Source organism: Macaca mulatta, chromosome 14 (assembly GCF_049350105.2).
Source record: "Macaca mulatta isolate MMU2019108-1 chromosome 14, T2T-MMU8v2.0, whole genome shotgun sequence".
NCBI lineage: Eukaryota > Metazoa > Chordata > Mammalia > Primates > Cercopithecidae > Macaca > Macaca mulatta.
Window position 1 is genome coordinate 76,881,602 of NC_133419.1, and position 21,710 is coordinate 76,903,311.

The following is a 21,710-nucleotide window of genomic DNA, read 5'->3' on the forward strand; positions in this document are numbered from 1 at the left end:
ATTTTGTTTTTCTTCCTACTTAAAATCTTCCTGTGGCTTTCTATTATACTTAGTATAAAAATCTAAATTCTGCATTTAATGTAGCCTCTGCTTGCTTTTCCAATTCCTCTTTGCCCTATGTGCTTTTTGCTACAGTGCCTTCCTTTCTGTTTTTAAATTTATCAAGCTACTTCTGACATTAGGTCCTTTCCTTCATACTATTCTCTCTGTCTGGAATGATTTGTCACTAAATCATCTACAGTTTTCCAGTTATACTGGCAAAACCTTGACATCTCTTTCCTGCCTCTCTTTTTCTCCATTCTTCATTTCAACATACAAGCAAATACTGTTGGCTTTACCTTTGCAGTGTATTCAGAATCGGTTCACTTTTTACCTCCTTCTGCCACAGATACCTTGGTCACCATCATCCCTGCCTGGTTTGTTACAGGAGCTTCTTAATTTGTCTCCCTGTTTCTACCTTCATTGCCCTACTGTACTTTTTACCTAACAGGTAATGATTTTTTAAAAAATGGACTTTATTTTTTAAAACAGTTGTAGATTTACAGAAAAATTGAGAAGATAGTACAGAGAGTTCTCATATACTCTGCACCTAGTTTTCTTGTTCTCTTTGTTTCGTTTTGTTTTTTACCCACTTCCTGAGAAGTCTCCTTTATTCTGAACATTTTACATTGGTGTGATACATTGTTATAGCTAATGAACAGTATTAATACATTGATGTTAAAATTAAGTCCATGGTTTATTCATATTTCCTTGTTTTTTACCTATTGTCTTTTTCTGTTCCAGGATACCATATTATATTTAGTTGTCGTTTCTCCTTAAGCTCCTCTTGATTCCCCTTTACTGTGAAAGTTTCTCAGACTTTCCTTTTTTTTGATGACCTTGACAGTTTTGAGGAGTACTGGTCAAGTATCTTGTAGATACCACAACTATTAGAATTTGTCTAATGTTCTTCTCATGATTAGACTATGATTATGGGCCTTTGGACAGAAGACCTCAGAGAGAAAGTACCTTTTTCATCACATCACATAAAGGGTATATACTGTCAACATACTCTTACGTGGTTTAGTCCTCCATTACTTCTCTGCAGTTGTCTACTACTACTTTGTACCCTATACATTTCTATCCCGTTCACTAGATCTTTGAAGTTTCTTGAACATACCAAGCTTGCTTCTGCTTTAGGGCCTTTGTATTTGCTGCTCACTGTGCCGATGGATGGTCTTCTGGGTAGCACCATGGTTCATATCCCTACTTCCTTCTGGTTTCTGCTCATATGTCACCTTACCGAGAGGTCTTTATTGAATACATTACTTAAAAAATCATACAGTGTTCCCATCATTCTTTATTCTCCTACCATACTTTTTTTGTCTCTTCCATTTGTCTCTACGTGACATATACTTAGTTTTCTGTTTATTTCTCTCCCACTACTAAAATGTAAGCTACTTGAAGGTATGAACTTTGTTTCTTTTGTTCATTCTTCTATTCTCCAGCGTCTAGGACCATGCCTGGCACATAGTAGGGGCTCAATAAATATTTATAAACGAATGAATGTTTAAATTACTTTCTAGAAAAAGTGTGTCAGTTTATACTCCCTAAGTAATATGCTGAATTGTCTACTTTGCTGTATCTTATACAGCATTGATGTTATCTTTTAAAATATTTGATTTGTAAAATTGTTGCTTTTAAGTACATTTTGATGATTACTAGTAAAGGAAATTTTTAATATATTTTTAGTTGTATATTCTTCTCTGTTGAATTGCTTCTTCATTTTTCATAAGCTATTTTTGAATTGTATGTAGTTAACTGTGAGTGTAGATGCATTCGTAGTATAGCAGGTACATAAAAATAACTTATTTTTTATTCCTTAGGTTATTATAGTCACCACATCACCAAGCTCAACCTTCGTGCCCAACATTCTCTCCAAATCCCATAACTATGCAGCAGTCACTAAGCTTGTACCAACGTCAGTCATTGCTTCTACAACCCAGAAGCCTCCAGTTGTTATAACTGCTTCACAGTCCTCTCTGGTCAGTAATAGCAGCAGTGGCAGCAGCAGTTCTACACCATCACCTATTCCTAATACAGTTGCAGTAACAGCTGTGGTATCCTCTACACCATCTGTGGTCATGTCAACAGTAGCACAAGGTGAGTGCTGTTTCACAATTTAATTCTGTCACAGTTGCTATATGGAATTTTGAAGAAAACTTGGTGGATGTGTTTTTCTGCTTTGGATATGAAGGTCCCTACTCTTAGACTCAAGATCACCACCCCATGTACCCCAGTTTGAGAATGTCAAGATGGTAGGTGATTCCATTTTCTTATATTAATATGCTTGCCCCAAGTTGTTTTGCACAGTACCTAATGGCCTGGGCTGCTAACGTTTACAAAATGTAGGTTAAATCTTGTCACAATAAATTTCAAAGGGCTATACAAATATATTTAATATAATGAAATTTTTAAATGAGAAATTTGAAATTATATTACCATAGGTTCTTCAGAGGAAGCATCAAGTACACAACCTCTTCAAAGTAAATGATAAGTAGTAGGAGGAAGAAGACGGTTTCAAGGATATGCCATTTGCCTTTTCTTCAGTTTCCTACATTTTTCTTTTCTTTTTCTTACATTTTTCTTTTTTTTTTTTTGTTGAGACAGGGTGAAGTGCAGTGGAGCAATCTTGGCTCACTGCAACCTCCACCTGCCGGGCCTAAGTGATCCTCCCACCTCAGCCTTCTGAGTAGCTGGGACCACAGGCACACACCACCATACCCCACTATTTTTTTTGTAATTTTTGGTAGAGAAGGAGTCTTGCCATGTTGCCCAGGCTGGTCTGGAACTCCTGAGTTCAGGCAATCCACCCACCTCAGCCTCCCAAAGTGCTGGTTTTACAGGCACCAGCCACTGCGCTCCGCTAGTCTCCTAAATTTTTCTGTATGGATAGATGATGGAAATATTAACTGAAGAGCAACTGAGACCTGAACTCAAGGGCAATTGCTGCTTAATAGCAGAGGAGACCGGGCGCAGTGGCTCACGCCTGTAATCCCAGCACTTTGGGAAGCGGAGGCAGGCAAATCACTTGAGGTCAGGAGTTCAAGAACAGCCTGGCCAACATGGTGAAACCCTGTCTCTACTAAAAAAATACAAAAATTAGCCGGGCATGGTAGTGCACACCTGTAATCCCAGCTACTCGGGAGGCTGAGGTGGGAGAATCATTTGAACCCGGGAGGCAGAGATTGTAGTGAGCTGAGATTGCTCTACTGCGCTCCAGCTCTGGTGACAGAGCAAGACCCTGTCTCAAAAAAAAAAAAAGGCAAACAAAAGGAAATGTGGAAATCTCAGTTCCATTTTAGCTTAGTTTCCTAATACCTTTGTGTTCCTCCCATATGAAAGACAAATAGCATATCGTCAGAAACTTCCTTTTTTCAGTGTTGGTAGATCTTAAGAGAGTGATCAGAGGGAAGCATATATTATGTAGAATTCATACCCATATTTATAGTCTATTAAATGGAGCTTAGAAGCAATATAGAAGGGTACTTGGTATTAATTTTCATTGAGTTTTATGTGAATAATATATAACTCAAGACAGATTGGGGCTTGGAAATATTCTAGTTTATGAACTAGGCGTGAATGCAAGCACTCGAGTAGGAAAACAGTGTCTTGATTGCTTTAATGATGTGTTGTGTGTTTTATGTAACTGTAAGCAAGGAAGAGATTACATAGATATGATGCAGTCACTGTTTCTTCACTCTGCAGCTGTTATATAGTAGGATATGGGAGCATCTGTCATTTTCTGGTTCTGATACCCATTTAATGTCTCAATCAATGACAAGAAGTAGCAGTCTTCAAATTTCCTTTTGTTGGAATTAAAAAAAAATTCCAACATTTTTATTTATACAGCAGTGAATGAGAATATAGTCCTGTTAAATACAGAAATATTTATTTTTTGAGATAGAGTCTCCCTCTGTCACCCAGGCTAGAGTGTAGTGGCGTGATCTTGGCTCACTGCAACCTCCGCCTCCCGGGTTCAAGCAATTCTCCTGCCTCAGCCACCCCAGTAGCTGGGACTACAGGTGTGTGCTCCCAAGCCTGGCTAATTTTTGTATCTCTACTAGAGGCGGTATTTTGCCATGTTGCCCAGGCTGGTCTTGAACTCCTGGCCTCTAGAGATCCCCCCCGCTTCAGCCTACCAAAGTGCTGGGATTACAGGTGTGCATCCTCATGCCTGGCCTAAATATAAAAATAATTTTTATACAGAAAATTTGTTTAAAATGTTGGTTACAAACATGTTCCGAATTCACCGTTTTATCATTTGAAGGTTGAGAGAAGGAAAGGCCACCTGACTCCTCACCTGACTGATGCGTGTATCAACCCTAATAGGAATTATCATCTATTGATAGTTGTTTCTCTCTGCCAATACTCATCAAACAGTTTGCTGGTTTTACTGTATTAGAAAGATTACTGTTTTTCCAAGATAGATGTTACTATTTGAGGTAAGAGATATTTCTCTTGGTTACTAATAAAATATCTTCAAGCAAAATGAATATTTCAGGCTTCTATTTTTCATTGTTAATTTTCTCCAGGTAGCCACTGAATCTTTTAGGAACTTAGGACTTTCTTCATTTTCTCCTTTGCTTCTTAGCATTCTACATCTGTTTTCGAGTCTTGAGTAATTGTAGGGGAGCTGGAAGTGACATCTCAGAGATTTCTCTTAAAGTCACTGGAAGTTAATAGAGAATGAAGGATGTGAAAGTAAACTCTGAATATACTCAAGTAAACGATGTGATTATTTTGTTTCTGTTTGACATATTTAATTTAGGTGTTATTAGTACTAAGAAATCAAGGAGTTTTATTTTTTTTAAAGAAAGGTAATATTGGTGGAAGTGGTAACACATAGACTGCATTTGTGATTCTGCCTGCAGGGCTTCTGTAGCAGCTCCTGTGTGGGTACATCAGGCAAGAGGGCATTCAGTGTCTGCTTCTACTATGGACTACAGACATATTGTTTTAGAGCTGATGTATCTCTGGTTATGCTTGTAGGGGTAGCTGGTGGTAGAGGGGAAAGGGTCTTAGCAGTAACTTGGTAAATGACTCCATGTTTGTAAGTGTAGTGATGGTCCACACTGCATTAATTGATGTAGTTACATCTCTTTTAACTTAGTGGTCTTCTCTCTCTTTTGTCCTTGCAACTTACTTGTTGAAGAAATAACTAATTTTTCCTGAGAGTTTCCCATAGTCTGGATTTTACTGATTTCATTTGTGTAGTGTAGTTTAACAAAGTCTCCTGTTCAATGCATTTCCATAAAACTGGTAGCCAAATCTAGGAGCTTGATTAGATTCAAGTGTGATTGTTTTTGGAAACAGGAAGAATGAACATTTTATAAGTGGTAGTGTATACTTCTCGTTGCATCATTTTAAGAGACACATAATGTCTGTTTTTTCCCTTTAGTGATGTTAACATTGACTAGAGGATACAAGTGTTACCAAATGGTTTTAATAGCTATTAATAATCTTTGCCTAGATCTATTATTTTATTGGTTATTGCAAAATGCATTTTATCTTTATTTTCATTTATTAGCTAGAATTCTTAAAGAAGAACTTTCCTTTATTATTATTGCTTACCCTAAGGTACAACTTATGTGGGAGAAGCAGGATACATGCCTGATTATTTCTCTTCATTTGTATATTTTCAGATGAATTGGTTCATCGGCCAATAAGATTTTAACTCCCCATATTATTAAGATTTTTGGTGTCTATCAATACATTGCAGATCTTCCTTCTGGTGCTCACATTGTTCCATCCTTTGCAGTGGGAGTCTCTTTAAGTTGATTTCTAAATTCTTTTGACACCACTACATTAGTCTTTAATAGTGTCCTTGTTTCATGGTATGTTGAGATGTTCCAGGTTCATCTTGTACATTTTCTCCCCTAGACTTGAAATTAGACATTTTTTCAGGGAGTCCTGGTTTCTTAGTGAAAAATGGTGTTTAGATACCACAATCTGGGCATTGTGGGGGTGTTCATCACTACTGCATTGGTCATTGTTTCTACATTTTATTGGTGGACAGAGCTAGAGTTCTTTTTTGTTTGAGAGGAAATATATCATCAGTTTATGCTGATATTACTAATTCCAATTTATAATTATGGGTTTTAACTTTTTCTATTTGTATGTTTGTATCTTTTTTCTTCTGATGATTCAGGAAGAATCTTTAGGAACTAGAAAATCCTGATTTCTAATGATTAATAAAATTATACCTTTAATGTATAATACATAGTAGTTTCAGAATAATAGAACCAATATGATTATTGAACATAAATTTTTATTGTAGTTATTTCATTTTTAAGGGTATTGTAAGGATATACAGTGAAATTACTGTATTTAAAAGTCACTTGAAATAATTCTTTTCTCTATAGTCAAGCATTATAGTTTAATTTGTTTCTGGGTTTTTTTTTTTTTGGATTGTCATTTCGAAAAGTTTTGCTAAATTTTATTTATAATTATATAACATATTTATGTAGTTCCAAAATCAAATCCACAAAATCAAGTATGTTCTGAGAAGTCTGTTTATCTATGACTTCTTCTTCCAACAGTTGTTCTGTCCCCATAATGGGTAATCTTTTTAATTTTTATTTCTCCTTTCATTTTTTAACATATAAGCAAATGAGTATTTATTATATTTTACCTTTTTCTTAGATAAACGTAATATATTATACAAACTGTTGTGCACTTTAATATTTGGAAGGAGTAATTTTTAATTTGGTGGTTATAAGTCTGGTGCTGGTAATATAGAAAGAGGTAATAGCTGAAATGTGGTTTGTGTGTATAGAAGGAAATAATTTATATCTTAGATGACTGCTTCTTCATAGTTGATTCATCTTCCTTTTTCCTCCAGATTTTGTACTTAACAGACTAGAAGCTGTAATTAGCTTTTATTGTTATCTCTCAAATCCATTCTCAAATGGGCTATTATTTCTTAGATTGATTCCACTTTTTATTCTGCCTGTTTCTTAGATTAATTGTTGCTACTGTTTTTTTAAATTTTACTTTGGTGAGAAAATTTGCTTTCATCTTGTTCTTTTCATGTTATTTTATGGACTTCATGAATTATTTACCCAGTGCTGTGACAATCTTCTGCTGACCTTTTATTTTCCCTCCTTGACCCGTTTTCAACCTAACAAGTTACTTCCAATTACATTGTTTCCACTAGTATTCCTGCTGTCTACACTTTATTTACTTTCTTTAGGCTGGCCCTGAATGCAGTTTCTGTTTTCCATTGCCGTTTCACAAAATACCTTCCCTGTGAAATCCCCCAACCCTATCAGTTCAACATGGTTCCCATTTAGTATCTAAAAGCATTTAAAAGTTATTTAAAACCTAACAATATTAGTAGGTCAGATAGTTTCGGAGAACAGTAGAGAACAAAGTGCTACCAGTAATCCCACCACTGTACCACAATAGCACTTTCTTTTTCTGTATTATTACCTTTTTACCCATGTGAATAATTTTTTTTTTTTTTGGAGACGGAGTCTTGCTGTCACCCACACTGGAGTGCAGTGGTGCAATCTCGGCTCACTGCAATCTCTGCCTCCCAGGTTCAAGTGATTCTCCTGCCTCAGCCTCCTGAGTAGCTGGGATTACAGGCGTGTGCCACCACGCCCAGCAAATTTTTGTATTTTTAGTAGAGACGGGGTTTCACCATGTTGGTCAGGCTGGCCTTGCACTCCTGACCTCATAAACCACCCGCTTCAGCCTCCCAAAGTGCTGGAATTATAGGTGTGAGCCACCGCACCTGGCTGTGAATAATATTTTTTACATATTTGGAATAAAAAGTTCATATTCTATTTGGTAGCATGCTTTCTTCATATATTGTTGCTTCATTAGCATTATCCTAATTATTTTCAGAGCTGTTTAATATTTTTATTATTGCATAATTTATTAAATTTATTATATAATACATAATAATTTATTAATTATTCCCTTATTGTTGGGTATCTAGTGTGTTTCCAGGGTTTGATATTCTAGATTTAACTATAGTTAACATCTTTGTGAATTTAATTGAGCCTTCCCTTTTCTTAGAACCAGCACTCAGGAAGGCGCAGGATTACCAAATAGAAGAATTGGAATTTTTTTGTAGAGTTTACTAAATGCTGTATTTTATCCCCCTGAACTATACCCTTTCAGAATATTTCATTAGTATCTGGCCACTATTAAGTCCTTATTCTTCTTGTTTAAAAAAAAAAATAGTGCGGAGGGAATAATTTTGGTGATTAAAAAAAATTGAGTAGCATACTGCTTAACCAGTACAGTTTCATCATCCCTAATCTGAAAATCTGAAATCTGAAATGCTCTAAAATCTGAAGCTTTCTGAGGGCCAATTGATGCCACAAGTGGACAATTCCACACCTGACTTCATGTGGTAAATTGCAATCAAAACACAGGTGCACACCACACAGTTTATTCAGCATTCCCAAGGGAAAAAAGACTCCTTCTGCCTTCTGTAGCAGTAATATATCTTTTCCTTGCCCACCCAGATTCCCCTGACACAAACACTCCCTCAGCGGGTAATAAAATGGCGTGTATGCAGGCTGGATGTGCCAATAACAGGTTCCCAGCAATGCTCCACATGGGGCCAAGACCTATGTGCATCACTTGCCATGTTTTTTTTGCTTATTTTCTGTTCTGTGGTGTAAAGATGTTGAAAATGTCAAAAAGGCCTGCAGATACCTCTGAGGGGTAATAGTGACAAGGAAACGAGGAAGCACTTAAGTTTATCTATATAGCACAGAAGGACAAGCTGTTGGAGAAATTGGACAGTGGTGTTAAGTGTGCAGTGTGTTGCAGAAGAGTATGGTGTTGGAATGACTACCATGTATGACCTGAAAAAACAAAAGGATAAGCTATTGAAATTCTGTGCTGAAACGATGAACAGAAGTTAATGAAAAATAGAAATACGCTGCATAAAGCTAAAAATGAAGATCTCGATCGCATATTGAAAGAGTGGATCCATCAGCATTGTAGTGAACTCATGTCACTTAATGGTAATACTGATCATGAAACAAGCAAAGATCTATCATGATTAACTAAAAACTGAAGGAAGCTGTGAATATTCAACAGGCCATTTGCAGAAATTTAAGAAGAGATGCGGCATTACAGTTTTAAAACTTTGTAGTGATAAAGCATTTTTTGATAACGAAGCAGCAAGAAGTTCATTGACAAGTTTGCCATCGTCACCGCTGATTACTATCTTATGCCAGAACAAGTCAATAATGCTGATGAAACGTCACTGTTTTGGTGTTACTGCCCCAGAAAGACACTGACTACAGCTGATGAGACAGCCAATACAGGTATTAAGGATGCCAAGGACAGAATAACTGGGATGGGATGTGGTAATGTAGGAGGCACTCATAAATGCTGTGATGGGCAAAAGCTTGCATTCTTGCTGTTTTTAAGGAGTGAATTTCTTACCAGTCTGTTATTATGGTAACAAAAAAGCATGTATTACTGGGGATATCTTTTCTGATTGGTTTCCAAACATCTTGTACCAGCAGCTTGTGTTCATTGCAGGACAGCTGGACTGTGCAACAATGGCAAGATTTTATTTATTGATGACTGTTCTCATCTTCCAGTTGAAATTCTCCTCAAAAATAATGTTTATGCCATGTACTTTCCCCCAGTGTGACTTTATTAATTCAGCCATGCGGCCAAGGTAGCCTTAGACCAATGAAGAGTTATATAAAAATGCTTTCTTGGGGGAGTGGCTGGCAAGATAGCTGAATAGGAACAGCTGTGGTCTGTAGCTCCCAGCGATATCAACACAGAAGGCAGATGATTTCTGCATTTCCAACTGAGGTACCTGGCTCATCTCATTGGGATTGGTTAGACAGTGGATGTAGCCCATGGAGGGTTAGCCAAAGCAAGGTGGGGTGTTACCTCACCCAGGAAGCGCAAGGGGTTGGGGAACTCCCTCGTCTAGCCAAGGGAAGCCGTGAGGGACCCTGCTGTGAGGGACGGTGCATTCAGGCCCACATACTATGCTTTTCCCGTGGTCTTTGCAACCCATAGACCAGGAGATTCCTTCGGGTGCCTACACCACCCAGGGCCCTGGGTTTCAAGCACAAAACTGGGCAGCTGTTTGGGCAGACACCAAGCTAGCTTTAGGAGTTTTTGTTTGTTTGTTTGTTTTTTGTTTTTTGGATGGGGTCTTGCTCTGTTGCCCAGACTGGTGTGCAGTGGTGCCATCTCGGCTCACTGCAAGCTCCGCCTCCCGGGTTTATGCCATTCTCCTCCCTCAGCCTCTGGAGTAGCTGGGACTACAGGCAGCTGCCACTATTCCCGGCTAATTTTTTGTATTTTTAGTAGAAATGGGGTTTCATCATGTTAGCCAGGATGGTCTTGATCTCCTGACCTCGTGATCCACCCACCTCGGCCTCCCAAAGTGCTGGGATTACAGGTGTGAGTCACCACGCCCAGCCAGGAGTTTTTTGTTTTTGTTTTTGTTTTCATACCTCAGTGGTGCCTGGAACACCAGCGAGACAGAACCCTTCACTCCCCTGGAAAGGGTTGTGAAGCCAGGGAGCCAAGTGGTCTAGCTCAGCGGATCCCAATTCCATGGAGCCAAGCAAGCTAAGATCCACTGGCTTGAAATTCTTGCTGCCAGCACAGCAGTCTGAAGTCAACCTGGGTCGCTGGAGCTTGGTGGGGGGAGGGGTGACCACCATTACTTAGGCTTGAGTAGGTGGTTTTTCCCCTCAGAGTGTAAAGAAACCCACAGGGAAGTTCGAACTGGGCGGAGCCCACTGCAGCTCGTCAAAGCCGCTGTAGCCAGACTGCCTCTCTAGATTCCTCCTCTGTGGACAGGGCATCTCTGAAAGAAAGGCAGCAGCCTCAGTCAGGGGCTTATGGGTAAAACTCCCATCTCCCTGGAACAGAGCACCTGGGGGAAGGGGCAGCTGTGGGCGCAGCTTCAGCAGACTTAAACGTTCCTGCTTACCAGGTCTGAAGAGAGCAGCAGATCTCCCAGCAGAACACTGCCTCCTCAAGTGGGTCCCTGACTTCCGTGCCTCCTAACTGGGAGAAACCTCACAGCAGGGGTTGATAGACACCTCATACAGGAGAGCTCTGGCTAGCATCTGGCAGGTGCCGCTCTGGGACAAAGCCTCCAGGGGAAGGAACAGGCAGCGATCTTTGCTATTCTGCAGCCTCCGCTGGTGATACCCAGGCAAACAGGGTCTGGAGTGTACCTCTAGCAAACTCCAGCAGACCTGCAGCAGAGGGGCCTGGGTGTTAGCAGGAAAACTAACAAACAGAAAGGAATAGCATCAACATCAACAAAAAGGACGTCCACACAGAAACCCCATCTAAAAGTCACCAACATCAAAGACGAAAGGTAGATAATTCCATGAAGATGAGGAAAAACCAGCACAGAAAGGCTGAAAATTCCAAAAACCAGAACGCCTCTTCTGCTCCAAAGGATCACAACTCCTCACCAGCAAAGGAACAAAACTGGACGGAGAATGAGTTTGACGAATTGACAGAAGTAGGCTTCAGAAGGTGGGTATTAACAAACCTCTCCGAGCTAAAGGAGCATGTTCTAACCCAATGCGAGGAAGCTAAGAACCTTGAAAAAAGGTTAGGGGAATTTCTAATTAGAATAATCAGTTTAGAGAAAAACATAAATGACCTGATGGAGCTGAAAAACACAGCACGAGAACTTTGTGAAGCATACACAAGTATCAATAGCCGAATCAATCAAGCAGGAGAAAGGATATCAGAGATTGAAGATCAACTTAATGAAATGAAGCGTGAAGACAAGATTAGAGAAAAATATGAATGAACAAAGCCTCCAAGAAATATGGGACTATGTGAAAAGACCAAAACTACGTTTGATTGGTGTACCTGAAAGTGACGGGGAGAATGGAACCAAGTTGGAAAACACTTGGAGAGTATTATCCAGGAGAACTTCCCCAACCTAGCAAGACAGGCCAACATTCAAATTCAGGAAATACAGAGAACACCACAAAGATACTCCTCGAGAAGAGCAACCCCAAGGCACATAATCGTCAGATTTACCAAGGTTGAAATGAAGGAAAAAATGTTAAGGGCAGCCAGAGCGAAAGGTAGGGTTACCCACAAAGGGAAGCCCATCAGACGAACAGCGGATCTCTCTGTAGAAACCCTACAAGCCAGAAGAGAGTGGGGGCCAAAATTGAACATTCTTAAAAGAATTTTCAACCCAGAATTTCATATCCAGCTGAACTAAGCTTCATAAGCGAAGGAGAAATAAAATCCTTCACAGACAAGCAAATGCTGAGAGATTTTGTCACCGCCAGGCCCGCCTTACAAGAACTCCTGAAGGAAGCACCAAATATGGAAAGGAAAAACCAGTACCAGCCACTGGAAAAACATACCAAATTGTAAAGACCATTGACACTATGAAGAAACTGTATCAACTAACGGACAAAATAACCACCTGGCATCATAATGACAGGATCAGATTCACACATAACAATATTAACCTTAAATGTAAACAGGCTAAATGCCCCCAAAACACAGACTAGTAAATTGGATAAAGAGTCAAGACTGATCGGTGTGCTGTATTCCCGAGACCCATCCCATGTGAAAGATACACATAGGCTCAAAATAAAGGGATGAAGGAATAGTTACCGAACAAATGGAAAGCAAAAAAAAAAGCAAGGATTACAATCTTAGTCTCTGATAAAACAGATTTTAAACCAACAAAGATCGCAAAAGACAAATAAGGACATTACATGATAGTAAAGGGATCAATGCAACAAGAAGAGCTAACTATCCTAAATATATATGCACCCAATACAGGAGCACCCAGATTCATAAAGCAAGATCTTAGAGACCTACAAAGAGACTTAGACTCCCACACAATAATAGTGGGAGACTTTAACACCCCACTGTCAATATTAGACAGATCAACGAGACAGAAAATTAACAAGGATATTCAGGACTTGAACTCAGCCTTGGACCAAGTGGACCTAATAGACATCTACAGAACTCTCCACCCCAAATCAACAGAATATACATTCTTCTCAGCATCACATCACACTCATTTTAAAATTGACCACATAATTGGAAGTAAAACACTTCTCAGCAAATGCAAAAGAATAGAAATCGTAACAAACAGTCTCTCAGACCACAGTGCAATCAAATTATAACTCAGGATTAAGAAACTCACTCAAACCCGCACAACTACATGGAAACTGAACAACTGAGTGCAGTTTCTGCTGAACTGCTCCTGAGTGACTACTGGGTAAATAACAAAATTAAGGCAGAAATAAATAAGTTCTTTGAAACCAATAAGAACAAAGACACAACATACCAGAATCTCTGGGACACAGCTAAAGCAGTGTTTAGAGGGAAATTTGTAGCACTAACTGTCCACAGGAGAAAGCAGGAAAGATCTAAAATGGACACCCTAACATCATAATTAAGAGAACTAGAGAAGCAAGAGCAAACAAATTCAAAAGCTAGCAGAAGTCAAGAAATAACTAAGAGGAGAACTGAAGGACATAGAGACACAAAAAACCCTTGAAAAAATCAATGAATCCAGGAGCTGCTGTTTTGAAAAGATTAACAAGATAGAAAGACAACTAGCCAGACTAATAAAGAAGAAAAGAGAGAAGAATCAAATAGACACAATAAAAAATGATAAAGAGGTTATTACCACTGATCCCACAGAAATACAAGCTACTATCAGAGAATACTATAAACACCTCTACGCAAATAAACTTGAAAATCTAGAAGAAGGCCAAGCGCGGTGGCTCATGCCTGTAATCCCAGCATTTTGGGAGGCCAAGACGGGTGGATCACCTGAGGTCAGGAGTTTGAGATCAGCCTGACCAACATGGAGAAACCCCGTCTCTACTAAAAATACAAAAAATTAGCCAGGCATGGTGGCACATGCCTGTAATCCCTGCTACTCGGGAGGCTGAGGTGGGAGAATTGCTTGAACCTGGGAGGTGGAGGTTGTGGAGACTGCACCATTGCACTCCAGCCTGGGTAACAAGAGCGAAACTCCGTCTCAAAAAAAAAAAAAACAAAAAAAAAAACTTGAAGAAATGGATACATTCCTGGACACATACTCCCTACCAAGACTAAACCAGGAAGAAGTCAAATCCCTGAATAGACCAATAACAAGTTGTGAAACTAAGGTAGTAATTAATAGCCTACCAACCAAAAAAAGCCCAGGACCAGACAGATTCGCAGCCAAATTCTACCAGAGGTACAAAGAGGAGCAGGTACCATTCCTTCTGAAGCTATTCCAAACAATAGAAAAAGAGAGACTCCTTTGTAACTCATTTTATGAGGCCAGCATCATTCTGATACCAAAACCCAGCAGAGACACAACAAAAAGAAAATTTCAGGCCAATATCCCTGATGAATATCAATGAAAAAATCCTCAATAAAATACTGGGAAACTGAATCCAACAGCACATCAAAAAGCTTATCAACCACAAACTGGCTTTATCCCTGGGATGCAAGGCTGGTTCAACATATGCAAATCAATAAACGTAATCCATCACATAGACAGAACCAATGACAAAAACCACATGCTTATCTCAATAGATACAGAAAAGGCCTTTGATAAAATTCAACACCCCTTTATGCTAAAAGCTCTCAATAAACTAGGTATTGATGGAACGTATCTCAAAATAAGAGCTATTTATGACAAACCCACAGCCAATATCATACTGAATGGGCAAAAGCTGGAAGCACTCCCTTTGAAAATCGTCACAGGACAAGAATGCCTTCTCTCACCACTCCTAGTCAATATAGTATTGGAAGTTCTGGCTAGGGCAATCAGGCAAGAGAAAGAAATAAAGGGTATTCAACAAAGGGTATTCAAATAGGAAGAGAGGAAGTCAATGTGGAGAAATCGGAACACTTTATACTGTTGGTGGGAGTGTAAATTAGTTCAATGATTGTGGAAGACGGTGTGGCGATTCCTCAAGGATCTAGAACCAGAAATACCATTTGACTCAGCAATCCCATTACCGGGCATATACCCAAAGGATTATACATCATTCTTCTATAAAGACGCATGCACATGTATGTTTATTGCAGCCCTGTTCACAGTAGCAAAGACTTGGAACCACACCAAATGCCCATCAGTGGTAGACTGGATAAAAAAAGTGTGGCACATATACACCATGGAATACTATGCAGCCATAAAAGATGGTGATTTCATGTCCTTTGCGGGAACATGGATGAAGCTGGAAGCCATCATTCTCAGCAAACTAACACAGGAGCAGAAAACCAAACACTACATGTTCTCACTCATAAGTGGAGTCGAGCAATGAGAACACATGGACACAGGGAGGGGAACATCACAACACTGGGGCCTATTGGGGGGTAGGGGGAAAGGGGAGGCATAGCATTAGGAGAAATAACTAATGTAGATGACAGGTTGTTGGGTGCAGCAAAGCACCATGGCGTGTGTATACCTATGTAACAAACCTGCATGTTCTGCACATCTGTCCCAGAACTTAAAATATAGTAATAAAAAAAAATGCTTTCTTGAACAGCATGCTAACATAACAGCAGTGAACAGAGGCATGAATGTGGAAGATTTTCAACAAGAGTTTAAATTGAAGGATACCATATATGCTGTTGCCAGTGCTTGGAACATAGTATCTAAAAACACAGTTGTGCATGCCTGGCACAACCTCTGACCTGGGACTATGTTTAGTGATTATGATCAAAGTAGTGACTTTGAAGGATCTTGTATGTCAGATTAGAAAAAAAATGATGTCTGACCTCTCCTCCTAATATTTGCAAAAAAAATATACCTTCAGAGTCTGTCTGGAAGGTGGCTGAAGTGGATATTTAAGAAGTTTTTAACATCATAATGAGGCTCCACTTACTCCAGTTGACTGATAGTGAAATAGCCAAAATGGATCTGAATCAAGGTGGTCATAATAGTGATGATGAAGATGACATTAACACTGCAGAAAAAAGGCCTATACATGACATGGTGAAAATGTGTGATGATCTTACTGAAGGACTAGAGCAGTGTTCATTTATAACAGAGTAAGAAATCATGTCAGTTTATACAATCAGAGAGAAAATTCTAAAGCAAAAACTGTTGTTAACGAGACAGATGAGACTGGGTGCGGTGGCTCAAGCCTGTAATCCCAGCACTTTGGGAGGTGAGGCAGGCGGATCATTTGTCCAGGAGATGGAGACCATCCTGGCTAACATGGTGAAACCCCAACTCTACTAAACAAAATACAAAAAATTTGCTGGGCATGGTGGTGGGTGCCTGTAGTCCCAGCTACTTAGGAGGCTGAGGCAGGAGAATGGCGTGAACCCAGGAGGCGGAGCTTGCAATGAGCAGAGATCGCACCACTGCACTGCAGCCTGGGCGACAGAGTCTCCTGGTCTCTCATCTGCTTCTGATGCTTCTTATTACCTAAAAACAAACACAGAAATAGAAACAGGATACAGTAGCCTTTTAATCAAAACACAACATCAGATGTAGACTGAAAGCCTGTCTTCATTTGTTCTTGCTCTTGTTTAACAGCTGATTCTGGTGATACTACTGTGTTCCGGTGATACTACTGTGCTGCTAGGTTACCCTGAACATAATTATTTTTTAACTGTATCAGTAGTATGTAATATTTTTTTACTGTTAGATACTTACATGTAAATAAGTGTAAGAAAATGATTGCTTATCAGTAGCATACAAGTTTAGAGTCAGGAATGGTGATGATACCTAACAACCGCAGATTGTCCACATGGATGCCCAAGATAGTGACACCTTTGCTTTCTGATGGTTCAGTGTATACAAACCTTGCACAAAATTATTTAAAATATTTTATAAAGTTTATCTTCAGGCTGTGTATAAGGTTTATGTGAAATATAAATGATTTTCATGTTTCGACTTGGGTCACATTCCCGAGATACCTTGTTATGCCTATGGAGATATTCCCAAATCTGGAAAAGATTCAAAATATGAAACACTTCTCGTCCCAAACATTTTGGATAAGTGATACTCAAACTTTATATCATTTTACACCTGATTTTTTTCTTTAATATCTATGGGTATAACACAAAACACAGGTAATGTTTTTAACATTTATGCATTATCTTTCCCCTTCACTTACATGGCTTTTTCAAAAATGTTCTTTGAACTTCATATTTCTCTAGGGCTCATGTTAAAAACTCTGAGTATTTCATATTTATTCAAAATTACCAGTGTAGCCTGAGCCACAGTTCTTCCAAACATGGAGAAACAAACATTAATATCTTTGTTTCAGTGATATTCACAGTAGCCCATATTTTTTTTGTGCATTTAAATGTTTCATAAATTTAGGCTGGGTACATTGGTTCATGCCTGTAATCCCAGCACTTTGGGAGGCCAAAGAGGGAGGGTTGTTTGAAGCTAGGAGTTCAACATCAGCCTGGGCAACGTAGCATGACCTCATCTCTACAAAAAATACAAAAATTAGCCAGGCGTGGTGGTATGCACCTGTAGTCCTAGCTACTCAGGAAGCCTGAGTCAGGAGGACTGCTTGAGCCCAGGATTTGGAGGCTGCATTGAGCTATGATTGTGCCACTGCACTCTAGCCTGGGCATTAAAACAAGACTGTCTCAAAAACAAAAACAAAGTTTAATAAAGTTATTGTTACAGAGTCCATGGATTATTTATGCTTTTTTATTTTTTAGCTAGGTCTGGAGATTCTTATATGGATTGTTAATGTCTAAACTTACTTGCAAAATATGATGTGATTGAATGAATATCTTTACATAAATCTGCATTGATCGAGTGATTGGTTTTTCACAATAAAATTTATTATCTCACAAAACCAGAAGTCCAGAAGGGAGGCTCAAGTTTTGAGCCATCAAGGAATTTATTTTCACCTTTCTCTTTGCTTTTCTTGGTATATTGGCTTTTTTCTTGGGTAATTCTCGTCCTGGGCAAGTTGAGTACATTTCAGGTACTACATCCAGCTGTGACAATGTGAGAGAAAAAAGAGACAATCGCCTTCTGTGGGTCTATCTTAGGAAAGAAAAAATCTTTCCCAGAAGTCTTCCATGAGATTCTCTTTATGGTATGCTGGCCAAAACTGTGTCATATGTCCTACCTAAACTAGTTCTTTGCAAAAGTAATGGGGCCACCATGACTAGCTTAGATCAATTAGGAATTGCCTGTATGACTGGCTTAGGGCCAGCCCTCTGAAAGTATATGCCAATGCCTTGTGGATTCTTCAGGAAAGAAAACAGGTTCTATTAGAAAAGAGGAGGGCAGAGGAGAAAGGAAATTAGACAGGCAACCAAGAGTGTATGCTGCATTCGATTATTTAGTAAATGGTTTTAGAACAATTGACTTTTCATTTGGTTCTGTGCATGTCCATGTTACTTCGTTGATGGACTTGATCAGATTCTTCTTGTTTTCACTTTTTTTTTTTTTTTGGTCTACTTGTTATGTCAGTTACTGAAAGAGAAGTGTAAAAATCTCTAGCTATATTTGTGGCTTTGTACATTTCTCTCTTTAATTCTGTCAGTTTTTATACACATACACTTAGGATTATTGTGTCTTTTTGATGAATTAACCCCTTTTTCATTATGAACCATTCCTCTTTATCTCTGGTAACCCTTGATGTTATCACCAGTGTTTCCATGTCCACCTTTTCTGATGTTAATATAGCCACTCCAGCTTTCTTATGATTACTGTTTGCCTGATGTATCTTTTTTTTTTTTTTTTTTTTTGAGACGGAGTCTTGGTCTATCACCCAGGCTGGAGTGCAGTGGCGTGATTTTGGCTCACTGCAACCTCCGCCTCCTAGGTTCCAGCAATTCTCCTGCCTCAGCCTCCTGAGTAGCTGGGATTACGGGCGTGCACCACCATGCCTGGCTAATTTTTGTATTTTTAGTAGAGTGGGGGTTTCACCGTGTTGGCCAGGCTGGTCTCAAACTCCTGACCTCTGGTGATCCGTCCACCTCAGCCTCCGAATGTGCTGGTATTAAAGGCGTGAGCCACCGTGCCCGGCCTACTTGATGTATCTTTTTTTCATTATTGTATTCTTAACCCATCTGTGCCTTTGTATTTAAAATATATCTCTTATGAACATTGTATAGTTAGGTCTTTTTTTCCAGTCTGATAATCTCTGACCTTTAATTGGAAGGTGTAGTCCATTTACATTTAATGTTAATTATCAGTAGGATTGAGTTTAAGTCTGTCATCTTTTTTTTTTTTTTTTTGAGATGGAGTCTCGCTCTGTCGCCCAGGCTGGAGTGCAGTGGTGTGATCTCAGCTCACTGCAAGCTCCGCCTCCCGGGATCACACCATTCTCCTGCCTCAGCCTTTCGAGTAGCTGGGACTACAGGCGCCGCCACCACGCCCGGCTAATGTTTTGTATTTTTCAGTAGAGACGGGGTTTCACTGTGTTAGCCAGAATGGTCTCGATCTCCTGACCTCGTGATCCGCCCGCCTCGGCCTCCCAAAGTGCTGGGATTACAGGCGTGAGCCACTGCGCCCGGTTAAGTCTGTCATCTTGACAATTGTTTTTATTTGTCATGTTCCTTGTTCCTTTTCCTCTCTTTTCCAGTCTTCTTTTAGATTTATTGATTTTTTTTTTAAAGGATTCCATTTTATTTCCTCCACTCGGTAGCTACACTTTAAAAAAAAAAGTTGCTCTAGAGAAGGGTTTTCAACCTCCATATTGTTGACATTTTGGACCAGATAATTTTTTGTTCTTGAGGCTGACCTGTGCATTATAGACCTGACCTCTACCCACTAGGTGTCGGTAGCATATGCCCCCTCACCTCTGTTATGAAAATAAAAAATGTCTCCAGTGATTGTCAGATATCCTGTGGGATGAGGAGAGGCAGAAAAATTACTATTGGTTGAGAATCCAGCTTTAGAGCTTACAGTATGCATTTTCAATGTTTAACAGTCTACCTTGAAATAATATACCATTTCATGTGTTGTGTTAGAATCTTAAAAGAGTACTTCTATTTCCTCTCTCCCTTCCTTGTGCTATGGTTGTCATACACTTTAATTCTATATATATTTATAAACTTCACATTGCCTTAATTTTTTTGCTTCAAACAGGTGATTTTCTTTTAAAGAAATTACAAAAGAGGGGAAAACATGTCTTTTAGGTTTACCAGGTTCATCTTATACTTTTCCTACTCCAGCCTTGGAATCAGTCATTTTTTCAAGAAGTCTTGGTTTCTTATAGTAGAAAGTAATAATTAGAAGCTAAGAGATGGGTGCTGGATATGCTCATTGCTGGGTGTGTGTGTGTGTGTGTGTGTGTGAACACATGTACATCTGTATTTTCATATATTAAAAGCTGAGTTCATAGTGATACATCCAATTTCAATCAAACATTGCATGTTAATTTGTTTCCTCTCTCTCTTTGATAGTGAAAAACCTAACTTCTATTCTCTTGAATATACTTATTTATCAGTTTCCTGATATGTAACCAATCTCACATCATTGCTGCTGTTGCCTCCTCTCCTATGCAGATGCTGTCCTCATTCCTCTCAGGTTCTGACATCTGCATACTCCTACCTCAGCCCAGCTGAGTTCTTCTTCTTTTTTTTTTTTTTTTTTTTTAAGAGATGGGGGTCTCACTCTGGCACGTAAGCTGGAGTATAGTGGCATGATCATGGCTCACTGCAGTCTATAACTCCTATGCTCAAGGGATCCTCCCACCTCAGCCTCCTCAGTAGCTGGGACTACAGGTACATGCTGCCATGCCTGGCCTTCTTGTCTCCTTTCAAAGTGTCCCTCAGTCTGTGATTGATCTTGATCTGCGCAACAGCTCTTAGAGACACAGGGCAAGGAAAAATTCAACAAATGAGGATGCTGAGGTCTAGAGAGTCATAGTGACTTCTCAAGTTTCATCCTCCATCTTTATCATTCTCTAGAGACATTGTACATATGAATGTGATATTATTTAAAACCTTTTCTGTAAGACAGTGTATGTGTCATGGTGGGGATGTGGTAGAGGAAGGTGTGAAAAACATCCTAAATACTTGAGAATTAGGCTGTTAGTTTCTTTTTATCGTTTCAGCATGCTTAAAAAGTTAATATGATGAGTTATATTCCAGGTTCTCTCAGTTCGGAATATTAACTTATTGATGGATAATAGTCCTTTTAGATAGTTGATGAATTCAGAAAAATTACAGATGAAAAAACTGGGAGAGGGAAGAATATCTGAAACTCACATCTTTAGTGAGTTACTAGTACTCCTTACCTATGTGTGCTTGCTAATATTAGAATCCCACTGAAAAGAACCTCATATCATCAGAATCTTTTTGCTGTGGATATGTTGAGTATGCCCATTTACAACTTTTCGTGTGATTATTTAATGATTCAGAGTTCTTAAGAAATGACTTTTTCTGTTTTTATTAAAATTTTTTTTTCCTCTTTACCATTCTCAGAGAAAAGGAAATGAGTTTATCTTGTTCAAAAGATGAATGTGAGTTATTTCATGGATACTATGTTTAAATGGACTGATTAGTACCTGAAAAATAATATTTGAAAATATATAACATATAAATAAGATGGAAAAATTAATAAAATTGCTTTTTTCTTATATTATTCACATTGAGAACCTACATTTTCTAATAGAAAATCTGTTAAGAGACAGGTCTGGGAACATCCTGTCTGATAATTTGTTTCTTTCATTCTCACTCTTCACCAAGGGAAAATCAGTTCGTTTTTAAAATCTGAG

The 21,710-nt window shown here is 39.0% G+C and overlaps 1 protein-coding gene across 50 annotated transcripts in view; it reads left to right on the forward strand.

The window, feature by feature from the left end:
• Positions 1-21,710, forward strand: part of EMSY (EMSY transcriptional repressor, BRCA2 interacting) — a 104,775-nt gene that overhangs the window by 26,962 nt on the left and 56,103 nt on the right. For all 50 annotated transcript variants that reach the window (XM_015115228.3, XM_015115231.3, XM_015115230.3 and 47 more), the window contains one exon: positions 1,866-2,142. In XM_015115228.3, coding sequence (XP_014970714.1) covers positions 1,866-2,142 — 277 coding nt within the window. The remainder of the gene's footprint in view (positions 1-1,865; positions 2,143-21,710) is intronic.